Source organism: Pelodiscus sinensis, chromosome 2 (assembly GCF_049634645.1).
Source record: "Pelodiscus sinensis isolate JC-2024 chromosome 2, ASM4963464v1, whole genome shotgun sequence".
Taxonomy (NCBI): Eukaryota; Metazoa; Chordata; order Testudines; family Trionychidae; genus Pelodiscus; species Pelodiscus sinensis.
In genome coordinates, this window is record NC_134712.1 from 192,425,909 (window position 1) to 192,451,091 (window position 25,183).

Below are 25,183 nucleotides of genomic sequence, written 5' to 3' on the forward strand. Positions count from 1 at the left end.
AATGAAGAGGAGAATCTCTTCTTCTCTCTCCACTTCCAGTGTTCACCCAGCTTGTTTGGGTGAACAAATAATAGCTGTCCTTAGAATCTTACAAATTGCCTTACATATTAAATAAATAAGTGCCTTTACGTTATCTGTGTATGTATAGTACTTTTGGTATTTGATATAGAAAAGGTGGGAAATGATAAAAACAATGTAGCTATTGAGGGAACTTTAGATACCTCATCTTGCAGAGAAAGAGGTACAAGCCTTCAAAACCCCATTCAAGTCAATGGTACCACACACTCACACAGACAGACAGAATTGGCAAGATTTGGGCCTTAGCTAGTTAGTAGAGCTGTTAGTGTATAATTGAATAGTCATGCAACTGCATCAAATTTTAGTAGTTACAGGACTACTTTATACTCGCCAGAGTTGGGGCGGGTGGCCAATGTTGCTCCTGGCACCATTCCCAAGGAGCCCCCTGTCATCCCACGCTGCTGCCTCTGATATAGCAGCCCCCGTCCCTATGGAATCAGAGCTCCCCATAGATAGAGACAATAGCTGGGGGCTTCCACAAGCACCAGCTCCTGCCTGTCCCTCCTCCTCGCTTCCCACCCCCCCATACACACTCTCCCTCTGCCTCTGTAGGAAGCAGCGGGGAGAGGGAGAGAAAGCTGGGTCTGCAGAGCCAGCACACGCAGAGAGCCAGTTTAAAAGCCGGCTCCCCACGTTTATCCATTCCCGCCTTCCTCCTTCACCCTCCACACTGCTGCCTCTGATACAGAGGCAGCAGTTGGGGGGTGGGAGGGCTGGCAGATCTGGTGCTTGTAGGGAGCTCGTTTAAAAGCTGGCTCCCCACAGGCACCAACCAGCTCCCGCCTTTTCCCCCTACTTACTGGTTAATAAGCCCAGGCTTATTGGTTAATCGTGTAGTCATCTACATGTCAACATCCCTACTAATTGTCTTAGGTAAAACAGACAAGTTAAAGGATCACTGCTGCATTTGATGTCTACCTTGTATATACAAACCCATATTTTATAAACAAGTATGCTGCTTATTTTTAATCAGTATATGCAGAATGTATTTTCTTTAACTAGACTTAGGGGCAAAAATTGGATGCTTTACATCTTTCAGAGGTTATTTCAGAATACAATATATGCACAGTATAGTACATTGTAAAGATGCTCTTTATATTTTTCAGTAGTACAAAGTGAAAACGTTAAATTTTAGCTACTAAACTCTGAGATAAAAACTAACCCAGCTTTAACTGGGACATTTTAAAAACTGTCATAGGTATATTTAAACCTTGTTCTGAAATTGCTCATACCATCAGTTTTTAAGCAGATTTCACCAAAAACAACTGAAGCTCTGTGTAAAAACTGATAGTCTGATATGACCCCCAAATCAGAGAAGAAACTTGATTTTCAGTATAGAAATTAAAGAAGGAAATGACTTACACAATGAGATTATTGCAGCATAACCGTCTGGCATTCAAGATGGACTTTAATTGTGGTTAAATGTGTTGCTGTAGGTGTCAGCACTTCCTATCTTGAAACTTGAACTCTGTCAGTAATACATTGTCATACTGATACAAGTATGCTTTAGGAATTTCTTTTGTCTTACTATTTGAATAGTTGGTCAACACTTGGCTTCATTTCTCTGGGGAATTTTCTTTCAGGAAAACTTTGCTGTGTAGCCATACCCTAAGAGGAAAGTTATTTCGGGATACCAGAGGTCATCCACTATTTCAAAATATAGCAGATGTGCTATTTCGCCATCCCTGTAAACCTCATTCTATGAGGAATAAGGGATGATTCAAAATAGCACTTTATTTCAGAATTTGGCACTGTGTAGACAGCGCTAAATGATTAAATAAGCTACTCAATTTACATCGCGCAAATTGCATATCTTATTTCGAGTTTGGGGTGCTGTATAGATGCTTAGAACTTCTTGTGCTTAGTCCTAGTCCATAGGAGAGAGGAATCTGGTCAAATTATAACTTTTTTTAAACTATCTGAACATGACTTTTAGAGGACAGTGTTGAGGTTTTTTGCATAAGGAAATTGACAAGATGCTTTTATTTTTTTCTTGATTAATCAAACACAACTTTTTCAAACTTTAAAGTTTGGTACATATATAGATCTCTGTTACGAATACATGTTTGGCTAAGTTTTAAAAAAGTGAATAGTTGATAGAGCTATAATCGAATGAAAATTAACCCGTTCACCTATGCAATACATCATTTGCCTTATTGATTTAAAGTAGCAAAGGAGTCAAAACCCCTTTCTATTGCTTGAATATTCTCAGAGATCCTTAAGGTGGGCTTCAGTGCAATACAAGTCTAAGGTTCTAGTTATTGTGTAGCTTGGAACCCATATTAAGGGGATGTGAAAAAGAAGACATTACCATTCCAACCCAGTGTCTGAGAGCGCACTAGATTACATCCCATTGGCTCTTTGTAATGCCCCATGTTAAGCTCATTTAAATGAGATTTGTGTGAATTTCATCCCAAGAGTGGCTGTCTAGATATGTGCACAAAAATAAGCCAAGCTGTATTTCAATCGTGAGTTGTAAATGGATGACTAGATTGTATTCATACTTTATCTAAACTAAGTGCATCTTACAGATAACACACATTTGTATAGTTAGTTAGTCCCATTTAAATACATAGGTTGGGGTTTAATCCCTCACTGGGCACAGATGAGACGGGGGAGATAGAAGCCAGTCAGTTGTAGTTTCTTGAACTTTGCAAGGGTGGAGTAATGTAGAGAAGTTTCACGTCTAAAACCATTGTAACGGGCTACTCACTAGCTAGAGTTTGCGGGGGTGCAGTGCACTTTGGCCATACCCTTTACGTTGGCAGTAAGGATAAGGGATGGCATAGGGTAGTCTCACAGGCATTGTATCTATATGGATGGGAAGCTCAGACCCCCTACAGAGGGGGGCTGCTGCCATGGACCAGCCTCTGCACATGGTGGGCCCAGCCTCATGGTGGACTAAGGTTGCTTCACAGCAGCCTCCCAAGCCCCTCCCCCCACAGGCTGCTGTCTCTATCAGTAGCTTTTAAGCCGGCTCCCCCCAGTACCGGCTCCTTCCTTCCCCCCCCCCCCTCCCCCGTCTCTGTAGGAAGCAGCAATAGGGGCTGCAGGTGGGTCTGTGGAGCTGGCATGCACAGGGAGCCTGCTTGAAAGCCAGCTCCCCGCACATATCAGCTCCAGCCTACCCCCCTCACCCTCCACACTGCTGCCTCCTATATCCAAGGCAGCAGTGCAGGAGAAGATAGGTAGATCTGGTGCTCGTGGGGAGCCTACTTAAAGCCAGCTCCTCACGGACAGCGAGTCCCTCTCATCTACCCCCCGCTGTCTCAGATATAGAAGCAGTAAGGGGGGAGGGGAGTGTGTGTAGTCGATAGGATTAACCTGTTAGCCCGGGCTTATCGGTTAATCATTTACTCGACTATACGCTACCATCCCTACTCCTTTTGAAAAATATTTCCACCCAAGAACCAATCAATGTAGTAAATGTAAAGATTGATACATAGGGTTGCTAGGTGCTTTCAACAAAAATACTGGACACACTTGACATTACATCACAATCTACATTACATCTCAGTTAGAAAATACTGGACATTTATATTTTCTCATTTATGTTTTCTCAATTTATTTCCCGAACAGAAAGCTCAAATACTGGACTGTCTTGTTCAAAACCAGACACCTGGCAACTCTATTGATGCACAATCATTTCAATAGTCTTATTTAAAAACCCTTTTTTTAAAAAATGCAGCACTACACATATACACATTGGTCACAGCAAAGGTTAGGTTCCGAAAAATAAGCCTGACACATTTTGCTTTAAGGCATACATTGAATTGTGTATAGTATAGCAATCAATATACATTTCAAGAAAGGAGCTATTAGTTAGTTATGGTTTGACCACAACTTTGGGTTTCCTTTCTCTTTATATACAGTCAACCATAATAATCATTGCATAAACTCAGGTTTTGTTGTACCACATGACTGCAAAACACATTGTTTTCATCTACCAAAAACCCTTTGCATAAAGAGAGGCTTGCTTTGCTGCTTTTTCCATGCCCAAATGTACATTATTGTCTTTTTAAGAACAGCAAGTGACTTTTTTTAAAAAAAATTTGACCATGACAACCTAAGAATGGCCATACTGGGTCAGACCAAAGGTCAATCTATCCCAGTATCCTGTCGTCCAAAAGTGGCCATGCCAGATGCCCCAGAGGCAATGAACTGTACAGGTAATCATCAAGTGATCTGTCTCCTGTCATCCGTTTCCAGGCTATGACAAACAGGCGGGGAACACCATTCCTACCCATCCTGGCTAATAGCCATTGATGGACCTAACCTCCATGAATATAGATAGTTCCTTTTTAAACCTTGTTAAAGTCCTGGTCTTCACAACATCCTCTGGCAAGGAGTTCCACAGGTTGACTGCTCTGTGTGAAGAAAAACTTCCTTTTGTTTGCTTTAAACCTGCTACTTGCTAGTTTTGTTTGGTGGCCCCTAGTTCTTATGTTATGGGAACAAGCAAATAACTTTTCCTTATTCACTTTTTCCGTACCAGTCATGTTTTTATAGACCTCTATCATATCCCCCCCTTAGTCTCCTCTTTTCTAAGATGAAAAGTCCAAGCTTTTTTAATCTCTCTTCATATGGGACTGGTTCTAAACCGCTAATTGCTTTTGTTACCCTTTTCTGTATCTCTTTTTGAGATGAGATGACCACATCTGTACACAGTATTGGAGATGTGGGTGCACCATGGTTTTATATAGAGGCAATAAGATATTCTCTGTCTTATTCTCTATCCCTTTTTTAATGATTCCTAATATTGTTTGCTTTTTGATTGCCGCTGCGCATTGAGTGGATGTTTTCAGAGAACTATCTACGATGGCTCCAAAATCTGTCTCTTAAGTAGTTGTAGCTAAATTAGTCCCCATCATATTGTATGTAGAGTTGGGATTATTTTTTCTCAACTTTACATTTATCAACATTTAATTTCATTTGCCATTTGGTTGCCCAGTCACTTAGTTTGGTGAGATCTTTTTGAAGCTCTTCACAGTCTGCTTTGGTCTTAACTATCTTAAGCAGTTTGGTGTCCTCTGCAAATTTGCCACCTCAACCTTTTACCCCTTTCTCCTGATCATTTATAAATAGGTTGAATAGGATTGGTGCCAGTACAGACTCTTGAAGGACACCACTAGTTACCTTTCTGAATTCAGAAAACTTACCATCTGTTCCTACCCTTTGTTTCCTGTCTTTTAACCAGTTATCAATCCATTAGAGGAACTTCCCTCTTATCCCATGACAATTTACTTTACTTAAGAGCCTTTGGTGAGGGATCTTGTCAAAGGTGTTCTGGAAATCCAAGTACACTTAATCCGCTGGATCCCCCTTGTCCACATGCTTGTTGACCCCCTCAAGAGCTCCAGTCAATTAGTAAGGCATGATTTCCCTTTACAGTAAGCATGTTGACTTTTCCTCAACAAATTATGTTTATCTGTGTCTGACAATTGTATTCTTTACTATTGTTCCAACTAATTTGCCCGGTTACAGATGTTAGGCTTACCAGTCTATAATTCCCAGGATCACCTCTAGAGCCCTTTTTAACTATTGGCATCACATTAGCGGTCTTCCAGGCACTGGGTACATATATCTGAACATATCTGAAAGTTTTTGATGGGTACCGTCTCTTCCTCACCTTCATTCGACCTGTGTTTATTTTGTTTAAAATATCAGCTTTCATTGTGCCATTATTTTCCCAGAGAAATGAAGCCAAGTGTTGATCAACCATTCATTTTTATGATAAGAGTACGACAAAAATATGTGAAGTCTTCTAGATATTTAAGACTATGCATGTGCTAATCCTGGGCAATTACTGTTTTAAAGGAAGAACATTTGGGTGCAGTAAAGTATAGACTGTCCTTTTAAAACAAAATCTGAAGTTTACGCTGATCACCTTCCTAGGCTTTTTTCTTTTTTCATTTTGTCTTTGGCACACTTTATTTTCCAGTAAAATGAAGAATGAAGATGGATTATTCAAAATTGATAACAGTAATGGACCATCATGTAATGTTTTATTGAATTTGAGTTCTGTAAATTATGTGATGGAGGGAAATTTGCCTGCTTAAGTATAACAGAAATTGCCGCTGTGTTCATATAATTCTTCATAGTGTAATTTAAGAAAAAGCACACTATCCGTATCACTATTGAATAAAAGGTAAAAAGGTGCTATTACACTATCATGACAGCTCTCCTCTTGCTACTAAGCGACATAGATAAATGTGTCTGCTTATAACTTACTTGGCAGGATTCCAGACTTGTGGGTGGAGTTTGCAAATAATCTTCCACCTGGACATGTGATTTAAGAACGCTGTAATGGAGACAGATCACATTCGAGGACGTTCTGCATATTTTGGGGAGGTTTCAGCAAATCACATTTTTCTTCTGTGAGCTTTGAAGTTCCATGAGGCTGATAAAATCTATTTGAATCAGTGATTACGTTCAAAGAGGAGACTAACTGGGGACCAGACAGGCAATGTTTTTGTTCATATTGGCAGACACTTTCATTTCTCTCCCATTTTAAAGAATTCATAATTAGCTTTTGAAAGCACTGATAATATTTATTGAACATTTTTGTGCAATTACTAATGAATTATACTTGTGATGACTTGTAAAGTTTTTTTTTTTTTTTTAAACAGACTTGGTGTCTTAAGAAAATTCATTTCCATTCAAGGGTGGGGGAGAGAGCATTGGACAATCAGGCTGACAGACTGAAGCTGAACATGCAAAACTGCATTTGGTTATCATGCACTCTGAAGTATAGTATCAGGAAAGCACACTACAAATTGTATCTTGGCAAATCACTTCATGTCTGGGTCTAAGTGGATGGTAAATCTATCCATGTTGATATTAGACAGGGTGTTAGGTTTGACATACAGTAATGCTCATTGGGATTTACCTGTTCATATTTTGTCATACAATTTTTAGCTGAATTTTAGCATCCAGAAAAGTGAAGGACTAGCATTACCAGCTCTAGCAAAATATATTGCAGGCAGATAATGCTATAGTACGTCCCAATTCTGTTGATGCACCTTCTGTAGTCCTCTGTATTCATGTGTATATACTAGAATTTTCAGTCTCAAGTCATTCTAGGGACCCCTCCCCCATGTCAGCATTTCCTTTTCTAGCTTATGGGGAATGCCAGAGCTACACTTGAAACTTTTGTGAATATAATAATGTTGATTAGGTGTGTGTGTTTACCATTTCTAATCAACAAAATCTTTAGAATTTATATCGGCATAAAAGCATTTTTTCAGTATAATATAGTTTGTTCAAGGAACTGGTATAGGTTGTACCAGCAAAAATATCCTTTCTTGCCATTTTAATCTGTGTCTGCATAGGGAGATGTTGCTAATTATAGCTGCACTCAGAAACGTTGTCTATTCTAGGCTAAGCCTAAGACTTGCCGTTTTGTCATCCTTATCGCTTCATAAGTTGCATCATCTCCAGTCAAGTTGAACCCTTGTTAATAGTAGTTGTGAGCAATGGTTCTCCATTTCTGCACCTGGCAAATTAAAAAGGCCCAGGGGTGTGTCTAAACTACAGGTATTTTTCGAAAAAAAGTGGCCTTTTTTTCGAAAAAACTTCCCCTGCGTCTATACTGCTGTCGTATTCTTTTGACAGTAAATTGAAAGAACGTGGCAGTTTTTTCAACTGCGGAAAACCTCGTTTTACAAGGAAGAACACCTTTTTTCAAAAGTGCTGTTTCAAAAAAAGGCATTCTTGAATGCAAACTGGGCTTTTTCGAGAGAGAGCATCCAGACTGTCTGTGTGCTCTTCCGAAAAAGTGGCTTACTTTTTCGAAAGAAATGGTTGCAGTCTAGTGGTTGCAGAAAAAGCCTGTTTCTAAAGAGGCTTGTAGTCTAGATGTAGCCTGACTGTGCTGAAACTGGCTTTGTATTCTCTATACATAGCAGTTCAGTGTCATTGAACAATTATTGACAAATTACAGGGACCCATTTCTAACTAGCATTCTTTGCACTGGGTCATTTTTTGTAGCATCCAGAGATCTAGTAAATGGATGGATAGATATGAATGGTAAACATAAGAACAGCCATATTGGGTCAGACCATCTTGTCCTCCAAAAGTATCCAATGTCAAGTGTTCCAAATGTTGAAAATTATTTCAGAAAATATTGACTCCAAACATGAGGGGAGGGTAATTTTCAGCTTTCCCTATAACACCTCTGTTTGTAACGCTGCTATTCTATGCTGGTTCAGTTCTTGAGTAAAAACTGTCAAATTATGCTTTGGATCATCCCCACTTGCAAGAAAGCCCATGAGAGTGTTTGGGGTAGGGATGAAGAAAATTCCATGTGGGTTGTTCTCCAAATTATTCCTTAGGATTGGGACTCATGGGATGGGTTTGTATTTGCCTCTTCCCCCATCACAAATAACTGAGGATTCGGCCACTAGTTCCTGTGAATCATGGAGAATACGACAGAGGGATAGGCAATTATAGAGGCACACAGCTGTTTTCTGCACTAGCTTCTGATCTGCGGTGCTTCTACAGGCCCTGCTTTTCCCCCCACCTCTACTTCCATGTGCTAGAAGTTTTCTTTCTGTGCTACTGAGGACTCCTCCATCATCATCTGCTGACATTTGCATCTTTAAAGGACTTGTGCTCTTCATGGAGGACCTTCTCTAACTTCTTTGGTTTTACCAACATCAGCATGCTCCATAGCGTAGATAGGAGCATAATGTCCAAGACTGTTCCTCCTGTCCTTGCTTTAGAAAAAAGGATATCTTCGCTTCAGATTGCCTTTCTCTGTTTCATTGTCTATATTGCCTGGTTTTTTTCTTTCCTGTCCTGAAGCAAAAATGGCATTCTCCCCAAATTCCCCTCTAAGAAATCCATCCAGCTGCTAAAACATTACAAGTATCACCAGTTTCCTTTCTTCATACCCCCATTGCATGAGCTTAATCAACTACTTTAACCTCACACATGCACACACCCCTGGACTCGGGTGACAAAACATTTCCCATTGAGTATTCTCCTATACTATTCTGAAGAGGATAGGTATCCTGGGGCTTGGTTTCCTAAGTGCAACAGCTGTTGCAAACTGTATCTTGTCAGTGTAATTTCCTTCATATTCCAGTTAATATTGATTATGATTTTTCCTTTAATTATTTTGGGTGGGGGGGGCATACTGATATATATTAAATAAGGGCCTTAATCAATTAAGTAATGCTTTAAGAACGTTATTAACCCACTTAGATTAATTTTCAAATATCACTTATTTTCAAAGTGCTGCTTGAGTTTCTAGAAATGGCTTTCCATTGCTCAAGATTGAACTGATGCTTCGCTACAGTCTTTGTCTAGCTGGCATGAGAACTACACAATCTAATGCTGTTGTACTGTGTGGATTTCATTTATTCTTAACTTCTTGTGATTGTCTGACTGTGAAAGATTTCATGGCGAGTTAAGCCAGTAAAAGGAAGGAGACCAATTAGGCAGATTCAGTTTATGTTGTATGTAAAACAGATGCTTAATAAAATTAAGAATACAATTGAGGCTCTCTTCTCCACTACCTAAATTGTCATTAATATATTCCTATGCAGTGTGAATGCCTTTGACTGTTCATGTTCTAAACATCATGGAAAAGAAAAAGGAATGATTAGGAAAGGATTTGCAGAGCACATTTACAAAAGATTGTGCGGGCTAATTCTTCAGTGTTCGTTTTTGCTACAGGGCTTGCTCTCAGAAATCCTCCGAAAGGAAGAAGACCCTAAGACCGCCTCACAGTCTTTACTAGTAAACCTTCGGGCTATGCAGAACTTCTTGCAGCTGCCAGAAGCTGAACGAGATCGAATTTACCAGGATGAAAGGGAAAGGAGCTTGAATGCAGCCTCTGCTATGGGCCCAGCACCTCTCATAAGCACACCGCCAAGCCGTCCTCCACAAGTAAACCACTTTTTCAGTCTTTCACATCTGCTTGTTGTGCCTTCTTAATGCCCCACTGGCAGCCTTTATTTTAAAAAGAGAGAAGCGTCTCAATACAATTAAGTTAAAATTCTAGTCAAATTATTAACTTTAATGCATGCCACACACTAAATTTAGGAAAAATACAGTAGCCTCTATTTGTTAAAAATCTGGACTTACCATTGCAGCAAAAATAGTATATATTTCTTCTAACTTCAAAATAATATAGTATTGGTAATATATTCCTAGCCAAAGTATAACTTTTGTGGTACCAGTTATGAAGAATCCTGGATTTTGATTTGGTGCTTTTGCCTCACTTCTTCTGTAAATATTGGACTGTTATATTTAACAGCTTAAGTAGGTACTATCTAGGATTGAGAATCTCATCCTGTTCCTGCTGACTTCAATGGAAACGAGCAAACCCACATTTCCTGTCATTCCACTCAGCAAGCAGCATTGCCTCATTAAGGACCTGATCAGAGGTTCTTAACGCAGAGATGGGTTCAAGAAGCTGAAAAATGTGGGAAATTTCCTGAAACGTTTCATGAAATTCTCTCCTGTGCATCAACATTTTGATCTTTTTCCAACTTTCCAGTGATTTGTACCACTGAACCTTTATGTCCAAATGGAGTCCCTTCAGCATCTCCAAGAAGGCATAAGGTTCTTTTGAAAGATTGCAGCCCTATGGCAACATCCATAAGTCTTTATTCAGCCCTCAGTCAAGTGAAGCACCTACTGACTTCTCTGAAATCCAGGGGAATCACTTTTTCAAATAAGAACTCCTCATTAGAAGGTCTGTCAGAGACCGAAGTTTGAATTCTCAGCAACAACAGACCCATATTTTCTGTCCTACATAAATGGCATTGGTAGTAGTTTTGGTGAGTGCAGGATTTGACCACAGGAATGCAGTGTTTTTTGCAAAAGAAAATTGGTTTTTGTGTTGAAATCTTACTAAGAAAGATTTCATGTCTACTGAAATTTCCTGTGTTGCTCTGGCTCAAAGTTGTACTACTGCTAGAATAGAATAACACAGAAATACAGATATCTGCACTGCTCTACTAATATCTATAGGATATAGATCTGTATCTGTATTCACAAACCAAAGTAATTGTATTGAACAGGGCTTTGGGTCATGGGAATTCTGTTGTAATGCCTTTGATGGGTAGTAATACTGATTACGACAATACACACACTTATTGCTGTGTGATGTACACATTTTGAATATAGTGTACTTTGTGATGAATATTTTTGTAAAATTTTTAGCTAGTGAATACTAAAAATCCTGATTGATTAACAAATAATTTGTAGGAAAGGATGGAGCAGAGGTAGTTTCTGATCTGCTCTAATGTATTGCATGAGAGGGAAAATGTCTGTAACAGAACAGATTGTGTTTCTAGCCTATTTTTGTTATCATTAATGGAGTCTGTGTAGGCCCCTATAGATACCATTAAAGATGAAGGATGAGGGTCACTATTTACATAGTAATGTTTTAGTGGAAGAATAGTTAAATACAGATAACTGTTAAAATAATATCTGACTTCTGTTTAATTCCCCTGCCTGTTCCCAAAAGCCAGGTGATTCAGGATAAAGGCAGGTTCTCCATTCTTAGCTTATCCCTTTTATACTAAGGTCATGCCACTTTGTCTCAAGTACTCTTGGACCATTTGATGATCTGAGGAATTGGGTTAACTGTGATACTAACTAGTAGACTGTTAAGTGAAAGAAAAGATGAGCTTTAACTTTGAATTTGTTTTATGTTTTAAACTCACATAAGCAACCTCGTGCATTCTTATGAAACCTTTTTGCATTATTTTTATCTTTCAAAAAGTTAAAAATAATGCTGTGAAGACAACACATACTATTAATCACCAAGTTATTCAGTATCTATATTGGGCAAGGCACTGAATATACTTGTTACATGTATCATTGATTCTCATTGAAGAAAATGTCAGAATGCTGCCATGGATTAGTATTTGTGTCCTATACAAATGATCATTAGACCATTTTCTAAATGTAATATTTTTTTTGTTGCCTTACAAAATATACAGGGGTTTTACCTGAGGGAGAGATGTAGTCTAGCGATCAAGGCAGAGAAATACCTAAGTTGTGATTCTGGCTGCTACTAACGCTCCCTGGAGTAACTTGCCTCAATTTGCCCATCTAGACATAGCCATATGGTGATGTCCTGAATCCTAACTTCAAAAATGAAAAGTCCTACATTCTGTTGGTTACCTTGAAAAATAGTACAGTAATTCCTCATTTAACACGTGCCTACTTAACACATTTTTGCAATAGCACGATTTTTTTTTTTTTAGGGAACGTTTTTTGAATTGCACAACCGTCCCCGGAATAACACAGTTTCCCCAGCCGGCCTGTTGCCGGTGGGTGCGCGGGGTTTCCCCCGCCTCCCTGCAAAGTGACGGAGGGTTCGCCACTTGCCGCGCCATTCCCCGCTGACTTCCCCTTGCCGGATGCCTTGCCCCCTTTCCTCCGCCCCCGTTTGCAGGCCGTCTGCTGGGTTTCCCCAGCCGGCCTATTGCTGGCGGCTGCTCAGGGCTTCCCCCGCCTCCCTGCAAAGCGGCGGAGGGTTCGCCGCTCGCCACACCGTTCCCCAGCGACCAACCCCCTCGCCGGACGCAGTGTGGGTCCCAGCAGACCTGTCACAGGGGCATACTCCCAACCCAATCCCCTTCCCATCTCCTCTCCTTCCCTTCCTCAGAGCCAGACACCTCCCCTCCCTGCTGTAACCCAGTCCTCTTTTTCCCCCAACCTTATGTCCCGGTCCCAAGAGACGCCACTTCTTGAAACGCAACCCCCACCTTTTCCATTATTTTCAATGGGAAAATTGACCCCTCATAACACGTTTTCACTTAACACGATCATTTTCTGAAATGTATCTCTAGTGTTAAATGGGGAATTACTGTATAAATCCTATACGTTGTAGGAGAAAATAATTCATAGTAGTATAAGTGCCAGAATTATGATCTCTCTCTCAGATGGATGAGAGTAGTGACTTAAATATTTATCATCAGAAAATTTGTGTCCAGTTTTAATTTTACTAAATAAAACTCAATGAAATTAATAACATCATCACTATAGCATATTTATGACAAATTATCAAAACAAAGTTAGATAGTATTTTGCTCCTTCAGCAATGAACATCTTGGATTATTGTTTAAAGGCAAAGCCGATCATTTAGCCTGACAACGTAGTTACACAGCAGCAAACATATTTTGATACTAAATTTTAAGACTAGTAAGATTTGAAACAATTAAGACATGAAATCATGAAATTGGGAGTTAATGTGCCAGACAGGAAGGTTTATTTTGCAATTGTGAGTATCTATTTGGGATGGATGTGAAAATAAACATCTTGCAAAGGATCTCTTCTGCATTTATTCTGTTGCCAACTGGCGGCCCAATGTTAGAGAAGACTTAACAGTTAATGGCCAAGCTCATTGGGGGTGTGAATTGTGCATAAAATTGCATGCAAAAATCCATTTGGGACCCTGATGTTCTAATGGTAGTGCAGCAGCCCACCAAGTGCAAATCCTGATGCCTGAGCTAAGAAAAGCTATGCTGAGTTTCTCACTAGTATCACATGCTCACTAGTTGTTACTGAGCTAAGGTATCTGTATTATTTCCACCTCTTTCTTGATAACCTATGAGCTCTTCTATCCTTTACCCCTGCTCTTCCTCCTTCGAATAATAAACCCCCCGAATACTCCCCATCAGACTTTTGAAGATTACCTGTGGCCTAAGTTATATCAGCGGCAAAGCGCTTGTATTGGAGAGTTGTTGAACTCTATGTATTCTGGCGAGTAAGTTTCTGCTCGTGTAGGTGGTGGTGTTAATTAATATCCTCCTATAACAGTGGCTCTTAAAAACCCTTACTGAAAGTGTGATCCCATTGCACTAGATACGTAATAAGACGGTCTGTGTCCAGACAAATTTGCAGTTTAAATAGATAAGACAGGCAAAGCGTGAGAGGGGAGATGACTTGCTGAAGTTCACATAGTAGGGAACAGAACCTACAACTCTTGCATCCCTGTCCAACGTCCTGTTCACAGCACCTTCTCAGTTCTAAAAATGCTCCTCACATGAGCCCCATGCTCCACCACTCATTTTCAGACCTGTCCATCGCACATCCCTGGACTTATGAAACAGACGTGCACCACCTTAGAAGTGGGGCGTGGGCAGTACCAAGACAAGCCAAAGGAATAAGTGGCTAAGAAGAAATTAGTTGTTTGGAAATGAGAATGAGGAAGTAGGGGTAACACATACATGCATCATTAATTATTTTCAGTGAATGTACTTCATTCACAACTCCATCAGGAAATTCCATCCTGATCAGTGTCATGGTGTGTTCCTTCCTCGAAGTGCAGCTTCTTGAGTGGCTGCTTCCTATTGCCTAGTGTAGCTAAAAGAACGATCTCTAGGATTCTAGATTTATTTATTTATTTTGCTGTGCTGAGAAAGTGAGAGCATGATCAGACCAGAGTTCCTACAAGATTCTACCCTAGCTGATTGTCATGTTTCTCTATCCCTGGCTGTCCTGAGCTGCAGGTTTTCCTTTGCAGTATGTTTGAGCCACCCTGCAGCCATTATGGGTTTGCGTATTTCTCTTTCAAAACAGTAAGTCATTCTGAGCTCTACAGAGAGGATCAGGATACTTTTGGCCAGACACTGCCTTTTCCCCCAATCAGCATTTGTGAAATTGAGTGTGTGCAGATTAGGGATGTTCGCAAGTAGTCGACTGGAGTATCGACTACTCTCTTCCCCCCCTTGCTGCCTCTATGAGAAGCAGCAAGGGAGAGTGGACAGGATTCAGTGCTGGAGGGAGCCAGTTTAAAAGGGAGACTCTTCCTTACCCTCCACCCCTACCCCCACCCCGGCCTGCTGCATCTATCAGAGGCAGCAGGGGGAGTTGGGGAGGCTGCTCCGGGGATCCAGCTAGGCTCTCCAATGGACAAAGGCTGGCCATGTGCAGGGACTGCTCCAGCAGCAGCCACTGGTTGCAGCCACCGCTGGCTGCTGCGAACATGGGTTGCTGCCAGATCAGCCTCTGTTCACAGCGGACAAGGCTGGATGCAGCTAGGGGCTGGTGCTGGAGAAGCCCCTGGCCATGGCCAGCCTTAGCCACTGCGAACGGAGGCTGCTCTAGCAGTAGCCCCTGTTAGCAGCGGACAAAGGCTGCGGGACTCTATGCAAGCCAGGACCAAGCAGTCCTGGCTCGCTCTGGTCCAGGATGCTGTGCCGCTGCATTTTAAATGTAGTGAGAGCCTGGCAGCCCTTATCACATTTAAAATGCACAGCTGTAGCTCAGGTGGCTCCTGGAGCTGGCACGAGCCAGGACTGCTCAGTCCTGGCTCGAGCCGGCTTCTGGAGCTACTCCCGCTGCAGCTCTGCAGAGCAGTTCTTATTGACTAATAGTGTAGTCAATACAAACTGTATTGTCTACGCGATTGGCCTGATAACCACAATTTAACGTTCTTAGTGCAGATCAAGGGTAAAGTCTAATGTACAAGGCTGGCATTTTCAGAAGCCTCCTCAGATTTTATGTGACTCAGTGTTTTGTATTGATTTTTTTTCTCAGAAGTTACAAGCACTCCCAGCTTCTTGAAGTCATGATTCCTTCATACTTGTGAAAATCAGGGCAAAAGTAGTCTCAACTTGAGTACCAAAAAACAAAACCTACAGGCCGCTTTCATAGTATTGCTGTAGATGTTTTCATCTTGGAATATGAGGCCTTATCTTAAGTGTTTCAGATTTTTTTGTTATTGGAACAACTTTTGTTGAAAGGGACATGGTTTCAAGATTGATTGAGGTCTTCCTGTCTGGAGAAGGAAAACAGCATTTGAACAAAATTACAAGGTGGAAACAAATTAAGCATAAGCGTGTACATGGTGAAGGAGACAACTTAAAAAGAAGTTGGCAGTTAATATCTGTGCGGCGGTATGACAATGGAGAGTTAGTAGGCAGCAGGTGAAGTTGCATTTGAAGTTGTTGCAGTAGGCCATATAATCAATGTCTCTGTTAAATCCATGCTGTTTAGTGTCCAGCAGAGTAGTGTATTTAAGTACACGGGCTTGCATCTAATGCCCAATAGTAACTATAGGGGTAAAACCAGATAATTACTGTGCTCTTGTATGAACTCAGAGACAAATAAGAAGTCTAAAACACCCTGTTACCTGTGGGCTACCACTCAATATCTGACCTCTGTCATTCCTTGTTCTCAAAGAAAATCTGTATGACATCTTCAAAAAAATGAGCTTAGGAACTTAAATTCACAGCTCTACTGCACCCTAAAAACCATAGACATAACAGGGTCACTGTTCAAGGGCCACTATAGCAATTTGTAACACTCTGCTGCCTGCTAGCCATCTATGTTTTATGCTCAGCAGTCCGTACCACCTTGAATTCACCTTGAATGCCCTGGTTTCCTTCTCCGGACCTGAAGAAGAGCACTATGGAAGCTTGAAAGCTTGTCCTTTTACCAGCAGAAGTTAGTCCAATAAAAGATAATACTTCACCCCCTTATCTCTCTGGCTATGTCTGCACTACAAAGAAAAGTTGGAAAAAGATATGCAAATTGCAAACTTTTTTTCCACTTTTCTTTTAAAAGAGGCTTTCCAAAATTTGGCGCATCTACACGGTGCCAAATTTCGGAAAAAAACCCTTTCGAGCCAGCCCTTCTTTCTCATAAAATGAGATTTTTACAGGGATGACAAAAGAATGCATCCACTTTTTCAGAAATTTCTCCTGGAAAAGAGTCTAGATGTGTAGCCTAAGTGCTTACACTTGAAAGTTGAGAGGCTGAACAAAACAGTTTCTGTTTGTTAGAGAAAGAGGGTCCTGAATTTTAGGAGGCACTGGTATCTTTTAGTTCCATTAACTAACTGTGGGTGCTAGGCATGCCTGAAAAAAATTAGGACACTTTTAACAACTGGTGAAACTTGCACTTTTTGGCCCACCTTTAAAATAAAACATGATCTCTCTGATTTATGTTGACAATCTTTGTTTGTTGCTCAGTTTCATTTTTATTAAAATTTAAAATGGACAAAATATTAAATGAAATACTCTACCCTTACAAAAACCACCCTGGAGGAAAATTAATGGAAACACTGGCACTTAACTATAACTCTGCTTCTAGGCGCCACTATAATAATGATGTAGTAAACCTTGTCCTGATAAAAGCAGTTCTGAAAGCAACTGCATTTATTATACCTCCTGTGCTATTTCCAGAGCAGAACTGAAAAGTAGTTTGTTTTGCCTGGAATGAACTACTTCATGAATTTTAATGTACGATGTAATATTAAAAGCTAAACCAGGATTAAAGAAGATTTTTTTTCCTAAGCTAAAACAGTACTTATGAGAATGTTTTAGAAAAGATTTTTGTTTCGATTTTTTCCGGGGGAGGGGGGCGTGGGAAGGCAAGGGAAGGAAGCTTCTATATTTGTGAAAAACTGTTCAGATTCACTATTCCATCAATCGCTTGTCCTTTGTTTAGGAAAAGTGAATGATTCCATAACTTCTCATGACTGTAATCAATCTCATGTGATGAGATATAGATATATTGGCAGACTAGTTGTTGAGAAGGCCAAAGTTTTTTTCCAAATATTTTTGAAATGACTAATGTATGGGGGAGAAGGAGGTTAGTCTTATGATATTAAACATTGTGATAGAACATTTTTCACCTTCATCAAGTATAAACCTAATTTGGTCACCATTCAAAATGATTAGTTAGTATCTACTAACATTAAATTGATCTTGATCTTTTTAAAAAAAAATGGAAGTTGTGGATAATTTATAAAAGCTTATTCCTAAGGAGATCCTCTTTCCTTTCTGCCCACACATCATATTTTCCATCCAGAATGAAAATGATAGTAAGTTCAGTTGCAACCCCAGCACAGAAGCTTATCTCAAAAAAGAACTGAAGCTAATGAAACCTTTCTCTTCTGAATACATTCATAGAATGTCACATTTTAAGATTAGACCAGAAGATTGCTTATATAAATTATGAAATCATTTTTCTATGTGAATATTCACCAAAAGGTTAATTAGCAGTGTTGCTTAGTATTCATCAGACCAAAGCAGACCAATGGTCCATCTAATCTAGCCGTAGCCTACAACTGACGTTTTAAGAGAATTGTTGGGGAGGCAGGCGAATATTTTTTCACTCAACCAATTATGCAAGTTTGCAAGGATGAGGATTGTTGGAGGATAAAAATTCTCTTGAAACCCAAAAATCAGTCCATTTTATATAGAGAAGTGTTGTTTACTTTTCTTCTGACATTAATGTGGGCTACTATGGTATTTTAGTTATCTGTCAATGGATCACGTACTGACCAATAAAAAATGGAGTCTTCTGAAATCAGTGGAAGTCTTTCCGTGGGCTTTGGATCAGGCCTTTAGTCAATATTGTGCTGTTAGCAATAGGGTTTTCAATTGTTCCTATCACAATAGCATTGAGCATTTATTCTTTATAATTCACATATCCATCTACACCCTGTATTTCCCTCAGGTTTTGCTGGGGTTCTTTTGTGGCAGTACACTTCACTGATTGAGTAATGTCTGCAGTAGTATCCTAAAGCATCACTGCATTATGCAGCCACCTTTTCAGTTGAGGATGTGGAACAGTGAAAATTGTGACCAAGCCCACAGAGGCAACCCTTGACCTCTTACAAAACACACCATGGAAGCTTTAATGTCCATGCAGAGTAGGCAGGACATCTTTATTTTATCCCACTCCAATGAATTTTTGCATGCCTCAGAAGTATGAAGACTATCTTGACAAGATTTGAAAGGATGGTCACAGTGAAGACCCGAATTTCGGTGTAGCTATTTAGGCTATAAAACCATCCACTTTTTGTTGTTTAGTCTTAAAGTTCAGTCTGATTTCTGCAATAATACATTTAACATGGTTTCAGTTGTAAATAGCCTTTTAGTATCCATCCTTCTTTTCAAAATGCTAAAGGATTACTCGTGTGCACGTAACTTTTCTGAATGCTACAGAACATCCATATGCTCTTCCAGCTCCATCCCAGTTCAATGCAAATGGCTCCCAGTGAGAGCATGGCATGACTTTTCTCATGTGGCAGTGTGAGACATGAATGTTCACACTACTGCTTATGCTACGCGTTGCCAGGCATCTCAGATGTTTCTTAGCAGTTGTTGGCACAGCCTGGTCATCAGGTACTTGAAAGTCAATGGATGAAATTCACCACTGTACAAAGACAGCACAAGCTTGTTGTCCCATCTAACATCTCAATCTGTCACCCACTAGGTACAATTTAAATTCTAATTATAAAAATGCACACGCTATGCTGTAAAGGAGGCATTTTTAGCATATTTTCTTTCATTTGTGCATCCATACTAATATCAGACACTGAGTTCATACTGAGAGGCACTCATGCCTCAGAGTGGAAGGCAAGTACAAACACGTGCATGCTTTTTTTATTGCTGAGACTCATGGTGCTTAGTAATAGCATCTCCAGTTGCAGCTCATGTGTCTGCACTGTGACTGAGAAGCCTTGTAGGCATATCCTCAGTGGTGCTGCGCTGATGTACGCTCTTAGCTTATGGGCCATATTTGAAGTTGAATATCAGACTCTCCTGGAGGGTGCATAATACGAACTATCCACAAAATTGACCATTGTTTGTTCAGAGGCCAAGGAGTTTACCTAAATTGCATTCCCCGCCTATCGAAACCCTTCCACTCAAACTTTTTGGACTCTGCCATTCATAAGAGCTCCTGCAGTGGGGAGAGGGTGGTTAAATGTATGCCATCATCATCTCCCATCACATCCTTGGGAGATTTACAGGCCAAGATAAAGCTGATTGGCCTTGACCCTGCAAGTTGATTTATCTGACCAGACCTCTTTCAGCTCTGGGGGCCCTCAGTGGGATTTTGTGTGGTCTAAAGGTTCATCTTCACGTGGCTCAATAGGAGCCTCCTGACCCCATCACGCTATGGCCAGTAAGAGAGAGAAAAGCATTACCAGCATAGGGAGCAATGATATCCTGAAGTGGGGAGGCCAGATTTTCCCCACATTTCTGCAGACTTCTGTAAGTTAGAAGTACCGTACCATACCATATTGCCTATTCTGTAGAGGCATAGTGCACCTTGTATGGAGTGGTGTAAAAACAGCTTAGGCATACACAAGTAAAATACAACTATCCAGACATGATGCTGGCTAGAGAAGGTCCTCCTTATTTCCATTTCGTGGGTGAGGAGACCATTCCAATGTGTAAACTGTTGTTTATAGAAGATAAATAGAAATATAAATGGAAAGAGCAGGTTAAATCTAAAGTGACACCTGTATTACATTTGCATGTTGAAACTGGCTGCACTGGTCACCCAGCAAGATATTTGTCTGAATTTTTATTTCATTGATGATCCTTTTACACTGCAGTTACATTTTTTACTTTAATTGTTGGGGGGGGGGGAGCTCATTTCAGGATTTGCAAGCTTCTGTGTTGCTGTTTCCAACTAACTTGTTTGGTGATATTGTGATTTGTAGTGATCAGCTGATGGTGACTATCTTATTTTAGGTACAGTCACTGTGACGATGCATAGGATTTTATTTACACCCATTTGCCTGAGCCATGGCTAATTGATCATAATAAAATACTGAAAGGTTGAAAGTAAAAAGAGAATATGATTAGGGCTAAGAATAAGTGCCCAAAGGAGGGAGACACCACCTGGGGGAAAAAAGTCATCCTTTTATAATGAAAACTGACAATCTCATAAAATGTTTTCTAGGTAAAAACAGCTGCTGTTGCAACGGAGAGGAATGGAAAACCAGAAAATAATACCATGAACATTAATGCTTCCATATATGATGAGATTCAGCAGGAAATGAAGAGAGCAAAAGTGTCACAAGCACTATTTGCAAAGGTTGCAGCAACTAAAAGCCAGGTAGGGATTCAACAGTTACCAACCATTTGTATGATTTTTTTGCAGTCTTTGTGTGGTTTTCTGTATGAATTCAATAATTTGTTGGGTTAGCAATATGTAGTATTACAACTATTTACATTTATTGCAGAGTCCTAAGGTAACTAAAGGCTACCTTTTGTTTGCTAGAATTGGAAAAAGCAGCTACCGAAGATATTGCCCTCAACAGCAAGATAGGTTTGTTGTCTGCAGAAAGATTAGATCCTGGAGGGCCAAAATTGTAAACTTTCATAATTTCATAGTGGCTGTAAATGAGTAAGTGGTGTATGCTCTCTATTTCTCCAGTGTTGATCAGGTGACTCTAGATCTGGCAATAACAGGTGCTATAATTAGAGTGTTCAAGCTTTTGGTGTTTTGGGTATGGTTGGTGCAGCTATTGGCAGTGAAATGTCAGAAATGAGGTTTGGGGAAACAGGGACACAGTGTAGCTGTATGGATATAGATACCTGTTTTGTTTTCAAACAAAAGTGGCAACTCAGCGTCAGAAGTCCACAATTCCAAACCAAAATGCAAATTATTTTATGAAATATTATGTACAAATTTAAAACATGGGTAACTAGCCATGTAAATTAATCCTGGATTGACATAAATTATGGCCCCCGTGAAACCGTACTCACACAGAAAAGACTGTATTCCATTTAACCCTGTGGTGTTAGGTGTATTTTTATAATAAGTTCTTAAAATGAAACAAAATATTAAGTTTAATGCCGGCAACTATGTTAATTTTACGCCAGGAAGGGAAGATGGGAAAATGAGACACTCCAGTCCTGTGAGTATTATTGTCTCAGACAGTTGCTGCATTATGATCCTAGGTAACATGCTTTCAGAAAACCCACCAATGTGCTCAAAACCAAGACTCAAGTGAGAATGTGCTCACAACTAAAGTAGAGTGCAGGATGGTCAGATGCCAAATGGAAAGGAATGATACAGTAACACCAACACTGGAAAAACATTGAGGAAAGAGAAGGGACATCACTGGTTGCTGGTTTGTCTGCTAAATGTTTAGTTATTGTCTTAGTTCCCCAAAACTGCTTCTGAGAGAAGGTTGCTGTCTTTCAGTGCCCATTGAGCTGCTGATAAAATGTGATCAGGTTTGTGAATGTTTATTTGGACCTGCAGTGCAGTACTGTGCATTGTTTTTTCCTTTTAGAATTTTTCTTCTTTGAGTTTGGAAATGCATGCATTTGGACTTGTTCCATCTCATTGTAGAGAATGGATGTTCTTTAAGTTAAATATCCCTTGAATTACTTCAAGGACTATTTTGAAAATGTTGTATCAAAATTATTAAACTCAAGCTGTGGACTGTAAAATATATTATGTATAAAAATATGCCACATGCCTGCCTCCCCTTCTAATCTGTCAAAGTGATAATTTCTACAGTAATCTGTTTCTTTTATTGTGGGATTCTAAACACCAAGTGCAGTTTAAACATTAAATTGAATTGTTTATGTTAGTACTGTACTCAGTATGTCATACATCAGGCCACTATAATCTCCCATGGAATGTAAAATTCTGTCATGAATCATGGCTGGTATATCAGAAATAACTGTAATTTTGATTGGAAATTACAGGGCTCTTGCAATGTTTCTAATTACGATAGAATGTTATAGCAGCTTCAAACCTTTTGTGCTTCTTCAGATGTCTTTATTAACACATCAAAACTATAGGTTAGAGAAATGTCCATTTTGTTTATCTCTGTATCATCTATCTTCTTTTGCCTTATGGTCAGAATTATGGTGTGATTCTCATATACAAGCCCATGTAATTTTTAAAAAATCTTTTCACATTTACATGTGTTTTTGCTTAAATCTATCTATTCTAAACTATTCAGGAAGGGTAGCCCTTCCATTATTTGCTTTTAAAAATGCACAAATGGCCAGAAGTGGTAATAGAGACAAAAAAAAGTCAGCATTATTCTTATTTATGTTAATTTAAATGTTTGAGACTTGTACAAAACATAACAGAGAGTAGTGGCCATGAACTCATTCTCTTGTGCCAGTGATGTAGGCAGGTACTGCATCAGTGGCCCTCCATCTCAGTGGGGCACAAGATTGTTGTAACCAACATGGTCTCCCAGGATAGGGTAGTCTTGCTAACTGCGCTTCCATACCTAGAATTTGCAGGTTGTGCTATTTGAACGGTAGCAGCACTTTGATTGGATATAGAGGGAGCTCTTGGCTCTCACAGTCAATATTATGTGCAGTTAGCATGTACCTCTTTTCATGTGCCCTTGTTTGACATGAGTATCGCTTTAGTAGTACCGGTAGGAAAAAACTAGATGGATGGAAACCAGCGGAAAGGCAACCCTATGTGTGTGCGCAACAGTAAACAAAATGTCTTGTGGGGCACTCGATGGGCCATGTGGACTGTGGGCCACAGTTTGCCCACCATTGGCTTACACTGTAGAGGTGGGTTTTTTCTGGGGGGTTATTTCCCATCTGTTTCAGACTGCATCAACTTAATTTAGATATAAAACAGCCTCATAAGACTGTTCTCTTAGGGACAGAATCACAGGCTCTATTTAGCTGGACTGCTCCATGTGGCAAAACATTAGCTCATGGCAATAATATCCCAAGATGCAATGAGTATCTTGAAAGAAGTGCCTTCCCTAGCTGGTTGACTGTTAGTCCCGTCCAGTTACACATAGCTCCATTAAAATGTGTAATCAGGCCTACAGCTTCTAGGCTTATAGCTGTATTATGAAGCTTGACAACTATGCAAAGGAGAAATGTATTGGGACCAAAATCTTCCTCATCTTCAAACAAAAAGAAACTGATACTGTTGTGAGGTGCTTCATTACTCGAGCATCAACAAGAATATTGTTAGAGCTAGGACAGGATACCACTCTCCATTGGTTGGGAGGGAGCAGGAACTTTCTTCCTTCTCTGACTCCTGCTTGCAAGTAACATATTTGTTTAATTGGGGGTATTAAATGGTCAAAGGTCAGAACTTATTCTCTCCTCTCACTCCAGCAAACTCACACACACTGGATTAAGTATGCAAGGTAGGGACTCACAGGTAGTAAGGATCGCCTTTACATGACCTCTCCTTCTTCAAGCAGTTTCAGAAATGGGCAAAGATAATTCTTTATAGGAGGGCACTTTACAACAAAATAAGTTTTCTCCTCAAGATCTTAGGTTGTATGTAGGCTGTGTGGGACTTGCATGGCCTAGAAGGCTGCAGACCTATATTAGAGAACAAAGTGTCTATTAAGAGAAACTAAGGAAGTCTATGATTAGGCAGACTTAAAGTACATATTCAGTTTTTACTGTATTGTATTCGGGCCTCTGAAAACTTAGGAATCTATATGGGAAAATGCTTTTTGAATAGTTGACTAGTCGCTCTCCTCCTCCCCCCTTGCTGCCTTTATCAGAAAGAGGCACTAAGGGGGGAGAGGAAGGATTGCTTCAAAGCGGCAGTGCCACATGGAGCCTGCGGCCAGTCCCTGGGCTCCATGCGGCACTGCCATTTTGAAATGTTGTGTGCATCCGAGGGCTAGCAGGGAGCCTGGGCAGCACGCAAAGTTTCAAAGCGGCTGTGCCGCATGGAGCCCAGGAGCAACTGGGGACTCCCCCGTTGACGCTGGGCTCCACAAGGTGCTGCCACTTTGAAGCACTTGTGGAGCCTGATGCCAGGCTCCTCGCAGTATTTCAAAGCGACAACGCCGCATGGAGCCTAGAGTCAGCTGGGGACTCTCCCATGAACCTAGGCTCCATGTGGTGCTGCCACTTTGAAATACCACATTGGGGAAGTCCCCAGCTGACCCTGGGCTCCACGCGGAACTGCTGCTTTGAAATGCCACGAGGAGCACAGGGTCAGCAGGGGACTGCTTGAGTCCCCCGTTGGTCCCATGCTCCCCACAGCACTTGCACCTTTGAAGCTATACTTCAAAGGTGGAAGCGCCCTTAACGACTAATCAGAATTTGACATCCCTACTTACTAGTTTACAAAACAGATGAATATTGAATCCCACTTCAGCAGAATTTACCGTACAAACTAAGGCAAGAACGTAAGTAAAAGTGGAAGAGATTAGGGTATTAATAGTAATATGCTGTTGATTAGATGAGGGAATATGCATTTCTTAAGTGGGTTTTGTTTTTTTTTTTGGTGGTGTGTGGGTGTGGGTGTGTGTTGTTTTTTTGTTTTTTATAATATAAACTATTCAGAAGCCTTCTGGAAGATATGAGTCTGTCAAGTAAGACTAAATGATCACTGAAATTTGGATGATAGGTAGAGA

The 25,183-nt window shown here is 40.3% G+C and overlaps 1 protein-coding gene across 10 annotated transcripts in view; it reads left to right on the forward strand.

Moving 5' to 3' along the window:
- SATB1 (SATB homeobox 1) overlaps positions 1 to 25,183 on the forward strand; it is a 111,333-nt gene that overhangs the window by 59,589 nt on the left and 26,561 nt on the right. For 9 of the 10 annotated variants that reach the window (XM_075922093.1, XM_075922097.1, XM_075922091.1 and 6 more), the window contains 2 exons: positions 9,760 to 9,972; positions 20,755 to 20,910. In XM_075922093.1, coding sequence (XP_075778208.1) covers positions 9,760 to 9,972; positions 20,755 to 20,910 — 369 coding nt within the window. The remainder of the gene's footprint in view (positions 1 to 9,759; positions 9,973 to 20,754; positions 20,911 to 25,183) is intronic. The other variant, XM_075922098.1, reaches the window with a different exon arrangement.